Source organism: Poecilia formosa, unplaced genomic scaffold (assembly GCF_000485575.1).
Source record: "Poecilia formosa unplaced genomic scaffold, Poecilia_formosa-5.1.2 Scaffold11, whole genome shotgun sequence".
Lineage (NCBI taxonomy): Eukaryota > Metazoa > Chordata > Actinopteri > Cyprinodontiformes > Poeciliidae > Poecilia > Poecilia formosa.
This window is the reverse complement of record NW_006799950.1, coordinates 1,739,819-1,749,960: the sequence shown is the minus strand read 5'-3', so window position 1 is coordinate 1,749,960 and position 10,142 is coordinate 1,739,819. Positions and strand designations below refer to the sequence as shown.

Genomic DNA, 10,142 nt, shown 5'->3' with positions numbered 1-10,142 from the left:
AACTTCATCTAGATTGATTTATAAATAAAGTCCAACAATGTTTGTATTAAAAGCCAAAGCAGAATATCAAACCCCAAGATAAATGCATGACACTCTGGGTAAGAAAATGGGTGAAGGCATCTGATTCTCAAAAAAAAAAATATATATATATATATATAGAATTCACAACTTTCATTAACCAATTTAGTAAATGGATACAATCACAATTATAACCTTTTGGTCAGAAGTTAAGATTGTTTAGTTTTATCTTTCTCAATCTCTCCAGCTCCACTCATACAGGTACTTAACGTTGCATCTCACACAAATTACTTAAAATACTTTAACTGTGGAATTAGAGATGGATAAAAAGAGTTGATTTAAGTAAGAGGACAAAAATGATGAAAAAGTGAGAGACACAATTTTGCCCAAGAATTTGGCTGTTTGGAATATTGGAGGCTTAAATGAGGTGTGGGAACTTGTACTCTTTGAGCACACTCTGTATTATGTTTGTCTAAATTTGGCATGTTATTGTTTAAAAGCTCAAGGATGTCTGGCTTTGGGTTCTCAGACTCCCAGAAGTACCAAAACCTACGCTCTCTTAAAGAGAGACTACACTGATGAGTATTCATTTACTTGGTGCCCTGCATAATGTGGACCGTGTGCACAGCATTACGCGTTGTTGCTCGGTTCAGATGGAGTCTCGCTGTTCTTTTACACGTTTCCATGGCCCTTACATTTAACATTTCAATTCAGATTCCGAATGGGACAGTCAATAAAAGCCAGGAGGACATGGACTGGGATTCACCGTTTCTGCAGCTGAGAGCCAGCCTGCCTTCCTACTCTCAGTCGATCCGTCCGTACAACCTGGTGACAAACACTGACGACCATCGCTGCAACCCCAAACCCAGACATCTCCGCCCTTCTCGTCTGTTCCACCTCTTGGGATCCAACTTTGACCCGTTGTGGATGTCTGTGGATCAGCCTTCAGAAACCGCCTCTGGAAGTGAGTTTTTCTCAGACTCTCAGTTCACCGCCTTGGCAAAAAGGTTAAGCCGTAGTTCTCTGGAGCTCAAAGAGGCTGAAGCAATCCGTCTACAGAAACTGGAGAAAGAAGCTGCAGACCTGAACTTCAGTTCTCTTCCCTCTGAGATTGCAGAAACATTCAGAGGTTGGCTGGTGAACTCGGCAGGGTGTAAACTGCACCACCAGTGGGTAGACCTGGGCCCGGCGTTCTGGCCACGCTGGCTGCGACAGACTGACTGTGAAAGGCCGGAGAAGGAGAGAAGCTGCTCTTTTCCCAAAGGGATGAAGTGTGTGCGAGCTCAGACAGCGCAGATTAAGATTCTGGCTTGGAACTGCCTGGAAATTAGAGATGGATCCAAGAACCTTAAAGGAGAAAAGTGTGAACACACTGAGACTGAGACAAGCGCAGGAGTCAAAAGATATTTATGGAGACAAGTGTCTCATCCTGTGGTCACCTCATGTATCTGTTGGAGTAAATAGATGTTTTTTACTACTTCCCTGTTTACCTTTGTCTACAGAAATTGATTTTTTTGTGTTTTAGTAGCGTTCGGTTGTGAATAAAGCTGACTAAAAATGTAATTATGCTGCTTAATGTCGCTGCCTAAATAACGTCTTGTAAATCTGCATATCTTTAATGAACACTGCTTTCAAATTTGGTGTTATAATAAAGATTATAAATTTTCATGAAGCACTTGGCAATACTTTTTTGGCTAATTTAGTTCAAAATTAAGAAAAGTGTCTTAAAGAAATGGAAGAAGTAAATGTGATTTTATTTAGCTGATCACATTGACTGCTCCTCTGTGTCTTTGTAAAAGGCTTGTCAGCTTATTGATTATTGATTTCACACAACTCCTAGATGAATAGTAAACACTAAATTATTTTTTAGATGGGGAATTGATTTTGATCCTGTAAGAAAATAAAAAAATGAAATTAACATAGATTGTGGATGTTGAAATCATATTAAAACTGCACAGTTTTTAAAAAAGAACTCCCTGCTACATATCAGGGAAAGTTTCCGAGGGAAAAAAAAAATCATAGGTAATAAATTTCAATCATCGAGTAAGAGTGTTTTCAGGCTTACCAGCCGTGATAAAGCTGACACCAATAGTGATATGCATGTAAATGTATTTAAACCAGCAAACGCAGCACCAACCTGAGATGAAGTGTTCACTACAAATTTCTGCATACTCTGTCTGCTCCCACAACTATTGGGATCTTCAGGACAAACGCTCCGGATGTTTCTGATCCAAGGAACACGTCTTTGCGGTCAAGAGTTGCTCCAATTGGGTTTTCTGTCCGTCAGTCGTTGTCACAATTAACCATGAGAACGACTGACGAGCATTTTGCTTTTTTTTTTTTACAATTGTAAATGCAGTTGTTATTACAAGTGTTTCACCATTCAAAACTGGTGGCTTGCGTTTGTTTACCGGATGTATGTCAGACCTATTTCTGGTCTCGCAAGTTAGATTTACCAAATGCACGTTTTTTGGGGTATTTGTTGTTTTTGAGTATTACTGGCACTATCAGACTTGGCTTGATTAATCGGGTTTATGGTCAGTGAGATTAATGTACATCCAATGGTGCGTTGACCGAAAACCCAACAATTCCCTGTGTAAGTTAGTTTGTTTCCTTACATTTAAGAATAGGCTTTAGTAAGCAGCATTGACATGATTAGTGCACTTTTTTACGTATCCAAGTGTATTTGAAGACTCACTTCAAGTGCTCCGTTCAAACATCCGCAGGAAAAAAGTTGCCCTTATAATTTAGAATTCCGGGCGTTCTTGAACGCAGCAGTCTGCCTCAGCTGAACGGTGACTGTACACATTCAAGATGGCCGCTGCGATGGACGACGAATTTGAAGACGCACCTGATGTGGAGCCTTTAGAGCCGACTCTGAAGAACATAATCGAACAGAAATCCCTGAAATGGATCTTCGTTGGCGGGAAAGGTGGTGTCGGTAAAACCACCTGCAGGTAAGTCGAAGGAAATGCTCTTAGCGACTCGAGTTAGCTGAAATATTGACCTCAAGCTAGCTTTTAATACACGCTGAAGGTTTTTTTGATCAGATAATGAACAAGTTGTGTTAGTTTTATTGATAGGAATAATTAAACTTATTCAGAACACCCTTACTTGTATTTTTGTGAATAAATTAGTGTTACCTGTTTATCGGGTAGCTACTGTCTAGCACAGTCAGCAGCTAAAGTTAGCTTGCTGCCACAATTCATTAATTTATGTTCTTTAAATTAAATTATGACTTTCTCGTCTCCATGTAGCTCTCTTTTAGCTACGGATTTTCCTACTGTACATCTATAGATTTTTAAAATATATATATATATATATATATATATAAATCAATTGAACAACAACGTAAAACGACAATCAGAAAGGTTAGCATTAGCCACCAGGCTTGAAGGACGGAATAAACATGTCAAAACGGTCAGAAAAATGGCCCAAATACAGGTCCGTCTGTGTGAGAGAGTTCTACAAAGTGGCCAGTTTTCTTTCTTAAAGTTCTATTATTTTTAATTGGGATTTTTTTTTCCCCAGCTTATTTTTTTTTCTATTTTGGATTTTGCTAAATTTATATTTGCGTTTACTTAACATTTTTGCACAGATTTCACTTTGATTTGGTTAAATGAAAAGAAAACCACTTTTTGTTTCTATATAAAAAGAAACATGCATTAGGCTATCAAAAAAGGCGAAAGAACATGCTTACAATTTTTTGCATTCTTACAATAATGTTTGGTCCCAATTTTCAACAGGGCTTAGTTGAGTTACTTTAAATAAGGATAGCTCAGAAGTCACAGGAAATCTTCAAAACAAAGCTCCTGCTAAGCATTTATTATCCATACTGAGTTACGTGGCTACACTAACCATCATTATCGTATTAAACATAAAGATTTGCAGTGCAATTTTTAATTCCACCTTTCTGAAGTTTTATTCACATTCTGCAAAAATTCTAGAAATTAAGTATCTAAAACATATGTTTTTTTTGTGTGTGTGTGTGTGTGTGTGTGTGTGTGTTTAGCTGTAGTTTGGCCGTCCAGTTGGCTGCCGTCAGAGAGAGCGTCCTCATCATATCCACAGATCCTGCCCATAACATCTCTGATGCTTTTGACCAGAAATTCTCGAAGGTGCCTACTAAAGTTAAGGGCTATGAAAACCTCTTTGCAATGGTAAGTCATAATGAATAATAATTTAAAAAATAATAAAAATCTTTTGAACAAATCAAAAATCTTTTTTAGAATCAGAATTTTGATTGGTAACGTATGTAGCAAGGTTCAAGAGTTTGGGTTAGTAGATGGGTTAATAGTGTTAGAAACTATTGGGCCTTTATATTTTGTGCAAACCAGTCGCCTTCTTGCATGTGCAAGTTGTTGTTTTTTTTTTATAGTGAAACAAATTGTACAGTGACTGGTGATTTATTTTTTCTACATAGTTGTGTGACAAAATTAAAACAGCACTGAGAGTTGAAGCTATACTGACAAAATTATATAAACAACTTTAATCACAAGAACTGTAATTATTCAAGTTTTTTATTTGATCAATTTAGTCAAATTCAGTGCTTTTTCCAAGTGATATAAAATTACTTTAAGATGCCTGAACTTAGTCCTTCATTTATTTATTTATTTTTATTTTTCGGATCTATGACACTGTTAGAATGTCTCATCTGATCCAGCATTTGGAAATTGGAGTCGGCCATTAAGAAAACCACAAAAAGGTTTATTTGTCCTGTTTTTTTTTTTTTTTTTAGCTTTGGAAAGCTTTTTGCATTAGTTCACCACTTGTCACAAGGGCAAGAAACAACAGGCCGCTTGTGTATTTTCCCTCATCATTTATATTTGTTTTGAACAGGAGATCGACCCGAGTCTGGGCGTCGCCGAACTGCCTGACGAATTCTTCGAGGAGGACAACATGCTCAGCATGGGCAAGAAAATGATGCAGGAAGCCATGAGTGCTTTCCCTGGCATTGACGAGGCCATGAGCTACGCAGAGGTCATGAGGTGAAAAATAAATGCGTAAATAACAATTAGAAATGTAAAACGATGTGTTTGCTTGGTGTCGTTTTATTGAACTTGGTGTGCTTTATTTACCTGTTGAAACAGGCTAGTGAAAGGAATGAACTTCTCAGTTGTGGTGTTTGACACTGCGCCGACCGGCCACACGCTGCGTCTGCTCAACTTCCCCACCATCGTGGAGCGAGGGCTGGGTCGCCTCATGAAAATTAAGAACCAGATCAGCCCCTTCATTTCTCAGGTGCACTGGATTTTTCTACCCGTGTTTAGATAGCTGCGTGAGGAAATGACTGTCAGTGAGGCTTTAATAGCATCTCTTTTTATTATTATTATTATTATTATTATTATTATTCCCAGATGTGTAACATGCTTGGTCTGGGTGACATGAATGCAGACCAGCTGGCGTCCAAACTGGAGGAAACTCTACCAGTCATTCGCTCTGTTAGTGAGCAGTTCAAAGATCCTGTAAGTATTTAATTTACACATTTATTAGTGTCACTCCTTACAAGTCACCTTCTGTAAAGAGTCACCTTGAGTTTGTGTTACCTCATGAATTTACCTTTTAGTTGCCAGAATCAAATGTTTTAACATTTTAGTACACTTCACCTGTCTGCCCTCTCCCTGTCTGTTTACCTTTCTGTTCTTCAGTCTGTCCATCAGTCCTTTCCTTTTGTTCATGAATACAGGAATAACTTGGTTGTTTTGAATACACGGGGATATTATTAGAAAATGGTAAAATACTTTGTATCTTATGACAGCTGTTGTCCATCTGAATGTGCTCTAAGAAGCACGTGGTTTTTTTTCTAACTCCTCTGTTTTCCCTGCTAATGTTTTTTCCAGGAACAGACGACCTTCATCTGTGTTTGTATCGCCGAGTTCCTGTCGCTCTACGAGACGGAGCGGCTGATCCAGGAACTGGCCAAGTGTCGCATCGACACGCACAACATCATTGTCAACCAGCTGGTTTTCCCCGAAGCAGAGAAGCCTTGCAAGATGTGTGAAGCCCGCCACAAAATTCAGTCCAAATATTTAGACCAGGTACGGCCTGCAAGTGTTTTCTGTCTTTGAATAGTTTTAACTTTTAAAGTCACTGACGTCACAACTACCGGCTCTTTGTCGCCAACAGCCAATTCCCCCAAAATTAATGCAAAAGGGATAAATAAAAATGTAAAATGAATGTGACCCAATGTTTTGAAATATTGTCTTAATCACATAAAGTAATACTTTTCACCCCCAAGAGCCTTTATTTGACAAAACAAATTAAACATTGGTAGCAAAAGAGGCAGGATTTATTTCACTGATGTGTAATTATCCAACATTTAAAGCAGCGATTGCCACTTTCCCATGTGTTCATTGTTGGTCTGCCTTGTCCCTGCAGATGGAGGATCTTTATGAAGATTTCCACATAGTTAAGTTACCGCTGCTGCCTCATGAAGTTCGAGGTGCCGAGAAGGTCAACACGTTCTCGAAGCAGCTTCTGGAACCATACAAACCCCCAAACAAGTGATCTCTCACTTGTTGGACCTCTTCTCAACCGCCCCCTAACCCTCCTGCCCCCTCCTCTTCCCTCCAAGTCTGTAGACAAAACACTTCAACAGTCTGAACGCGCCTGCTCCGAGTTTTCCCACCCCGTCTTAAACTTTGCAGCAACAGCCTCATAATGATCCACTCTGTCCTCTGAAGCAGAACACTCCTCCATCAACAACACACTCACATTCCCACATTCCCAACTGAAGGGGAGCTGATGAGAACACACACACACACACACACACACACACACACACACACACACACACAACCTGCTGTATTGTGAGATGAGGCGGTGCGTATATGCAGTCTAACTCTCGGTTTATTCTCTCGTGTTCATATCCTTTGTGGCAGTCGTTCTAGTCTTACTGCATTCATCTTGGTCTCAACAGAACCGTCCCATCTCGGGTCAGAGTTCAGTCGTGGTTCTGACCGTTTTCTTTGACAGTTCTGTTTGTTTAAAAAGGTTCCAGATGGTTGAAGTCAACACCTCGNTTTACGCGTCGCTCAATTTAAAACAAGGCTGTATTTTCATAATGAAGTTTCTGTATTTGCGTCTAGCGTCAAGTATGAAGATCCTGAGACGGTGGAAGGCCTCGCCGAAGCTCTGGACTCGAGGCTGCAGGTCACAGCAGGGGTGTGTGCTGCACGTCGACATTCATCGAGTTTACAGGGAACGTCGTCATCTTGAAATAAGAACAGTAGCTGAGTCGTTCCGTTTTTTTTTTTTTTTGCTTTTCATTTTAGATGGTGCCAGAGAAAACCGCTTCGCAGAATGACATTGACAAATGGTTATCTTCAGATCTGGTAGGTCCGGAGCTCTCGCTGCATATTTAACATCGGCGGGAGATGAATGTAGAGCGCGGTATTCACCGTTTGTCTTTTGAAATAGCAGGAGGGCGAGTCGTCGGTTTGTGAAGGAGTCTCCAGTGAAGGTATGTTTCTGTGTCTCTAGCTGTTCAAATAAAATATTTCCCAACATTTAATCTGCTTTTCTAAAGAGGAGTTCATAAAACCCACGTCTCTTTAGAGTTTGACAAGTTTCTGGACGATCGGGCGAAGGCGGCAGACCACAGTAGCCTTTCAATTCGCAACGTGCCGCCCTCCACACCAAGACCTCAGGCGCAGGCCGCCAAGCAACAGGGCGCCACACACGACCAGCTCTTCTCTCTTTAAAGAAAAACCTCAGATCAACAGAGTGATACATGAATGTACACAAACCGCATAATCAACTAATTTTATACAGTAAATGCTTTATTTCCTTATAAATCTGCTGTTTCCATGTACATACAGACAACTTTATGTAACTCTATTTAAAGTTTACTATAATGTCAATGTGAACAAAAAACCCTTAGCCTGTATAGTTAAGTAATTGCAAGTAATGATGTATAAAATCTATTTGATGATGTGCCTTCAAACCAGAGGCTTGATTTAGTGAGATCAAAAATAAACGGGGAGCTGTTCCCCAAACATGTAGAGCTTTTTATTTGAAAGTATTTTTCTGTTTTAAAGAAAAAAATAAAACGTTATCCCTGCCTTTCATCCTTGTTGGAGATTAGTGCGCGCACGCACACACACACACACAGAAAACTAGCTTATCTTTACGGGGTTTTTTTATTTAATTGGCACATTTCATTAAACTGCACTGATTTAGTGATAAACACAAAAGAAGTATATCGGCATACTCTGGTAAAGCAATATTTCTGTGATTAAAAATACGTAACTTTATGTACTTGTTTTCTGAAATCGGTTTATTCATTCTCTATTAGCTGTTTTAACAGAATAAATGAAAATAAACACGTTATTAGTTGGGCTTTTTAATTACTGGAATAACCGTTTTGGTCTTTTTTTTTTAACTTCATCTAGATTGATTTATAAATAAAGTCCAACAATGTTTATATTAAAAGCCAAAGCAGAATATCAAACCCCAAGATAAATGCATGACACTCTGGGTAAGAAAATGGGTGAAGGCATCTGATTCTCAAAAAAAAAAATATATATATATATATATAGAATTCACAACTTTCATTAACCAATTTAGTAAATGGATACAATCACAATTATAACCTTTTGGTCAGAAGTTAAGATTGTTTAGTTTTATCTTTCTCAATCTCTCCAGCTCCACTCATACAGGTACTTAACGTTGCATCTCACACAAATTACTTAAAATACTTTAACTGTGAAATTAGAGATGGATAAAAAGAGTTGATTTAAGTAAGAGGACAAAAATGATGAAAAAGTGAGAGACACAATTTTGCCCAAGAATTTGGCTGTTTGGAATATTGGAGGCTTAAATGAGGTGTGGGAACTTGTACTCTTTGAGCACACTCTGTATTATGTTTGTCTAAATTTGGCATGTTATTGTTTAAAAGCTCAAGGATGTCTGGCTTTGGGTTCTCAGACTCCCAGAGGTACCAAAACCTACGCTCTCTTAAAGAGAGACTACACTGATGAGTGAGTATTCATTTACTTGGTGCCCTGCATAATGTGGACCGTGTGCACAGCATTACGCGTTGTTGCTCGGTTCAGATGGAGTCTCGCTGTTCTTTTACACGTTTCCATGGCCCTAACATTTAACATTTCAATTCAGCTTCCGAATGGGACTGTCAATAAAAGCCAGGAGGACATGGACTGGGATTCACCGTTTCTGCAGCTGAGAGCCAGCCTGCCTTCCTACTCTCAGCCGATCCGTCCGTACAACCTGGTGACAAACACTGACGACCATCGCTGCAACCCCAAACCCAGACATCTCCGCCCTTCTCGTCTGTTCCACCTCTTGGGATCCAACTTTGACCCGTTGTGGATGTCTGTGGATCAGCCTTCAGAAACCGCCTCTGGAAGTGAGTTTTTCTCAGACTCTCAGTTCACCGCCTTGGCAAAAAGGTTAAGCCGTAGTTCTCTGGAGCTCAAAGAGGCTGAAGCAATCCGTCTACAGAAACTGGAGAAAGAAGCTGCAGACCTGAACTTCAGTTCTCTTCCCTCTGAGATTGCAGAAACATTCAGAGGTTGGCTGGTGAACTCGGCAGGGTGTAAACTGCACCACCAGTGGGTAGACCTGGGCCCGGCGTTCTGGCCACGCTGGCTGCGACAGACTGACTGTGAAAGGCCGGAGAAGGAGAGAAGCTGCTCTTTTCCCAAAGGGATGAAGTGTGTGCGAGCTCAGACAGCGCAAATTAAGATTCTGGCTTGGAACTGCCTGGAAATTAGAGATGGATCCAAGAACCTTAAAGGAGAAAAGTGTGAACACACTGAGACTGAGACAAGCGGAGGAGTCAAAATATGTTTATGGAGACAAGTGTCTCATCCTGTGGTCACCTCATGTATCTGTTGGAGTAAATAGATGTTTTTTACTACTTCCCTGTTTACCTTTGTCTACAGAAATTGATTTTTTTGTGTTTTAGTAGCGTTCGGTTGTGAATAAAGCTGACTAAAAATGTAATTATGCTGCTTAATGTCGCTGCCTAAATAACGTCTTGTAAATCTGCATATCTTTAATGAACACTGCTTTCAAATTTGGTGTTATAATAAAGATTATAAATTTTCATGAAGCACTTGGCAATACTTTTTTGGCTAATTTAGTTCAAAATTAAGAAAAGT

At 39.6% G+C, this 10,142-nt stretch overlaps 4 protein-coding genes across 7 annotated transcripts in view; all 4 read left to right on the top strand.

The window, feature by feature from the left end:
• The window catches only part of LOC103132108 (target of Myb protein 1), a 19,331-nt gene extending 11,310 nt beyond the window's left edge, over positions 1–8,021 (top strand). For 2 of the 4 annotated variants that reach the window (XM_016666673.1, XM_007543863.2), the window contains exons 12-15: positions 7,107–7,182; positions 7,293–7,352; positions 7,441–7,480; positions 7,576–8,021. In XM_016666673.1, the coding sequence (XP_016522159.1) occupies positions 7,107–7,182; positions 7,293–7,352; positions 7,441–7,480; positions 7,576–7,721 (322 nt within the window). In that variant the 3' untranslated portion in view covers positions 7,722–8,021. Of the gene's footprint in view, positions 1–7,106; positions 7,183–7,292; positions 7,353–7,437; positions 7,481–7,575 lie in introns of all 4 variants that reach the window. The other 2 variants (XM_016666665.1, XM_007543860.2) reach the window with 1 other exon arrangement.
• On the top strand, positions 564–1,690 carry LOC107834798 (noggin-3-like). Its single transcript, XM_016666689.1, has one exon. It carries the CDS (start codon positions 628–630, stop codon positions 1,480–1,482), a length of 855 nt encoding a protein of 284 aa, XP_016522175.1. The 5' UTR covers positions 564–627; the 3' UTR covers positions 1,483–1,690.
• On the top strand, positions 2,773–6,648 carry get3 (guided entry of tail-anchored proteins factor 3, ATPase). Its single transcript, XM_007543849.2, has 7 exons — positions 2,773–2,975; positions 4,031–4,178; positions 4,858–5,006; positions 5,109–5,259; positions 5,376–5,483; positions 5,859–6,056; positions 6,397–6,648. Exons 1-7 carry the CDS (start codon positions 2,833–2,835, stop codon positions 6,523–6,525), a joined length of 1,026 nt encoding a protein of 341 aa, XP_007543911.1. The 5' UTR covers positions 2,773–2,832; the 3' UTR covers positions 6,526–6,648.
• Positions 8,022–8,994: 973 nt separating the features above from the next.
• LOC103132087 (noggin-3-like) lies at positions 8,995–10,093 on the top strand. Its single transcript, XM_007543840.2, has one exon. It carries the CDS (start codon positions 9,031–9,033, stop codon positions 9,883–9,885), a length of 855 nt encoding a protein of 284 aa, XP_007543902.1. The 5' UTR covers positions 8,995–9,030; the 3' UTR covers positions 9,886–10,093.
• Positions 10,094–10,142: the final 49 nt, after the last annotated feature.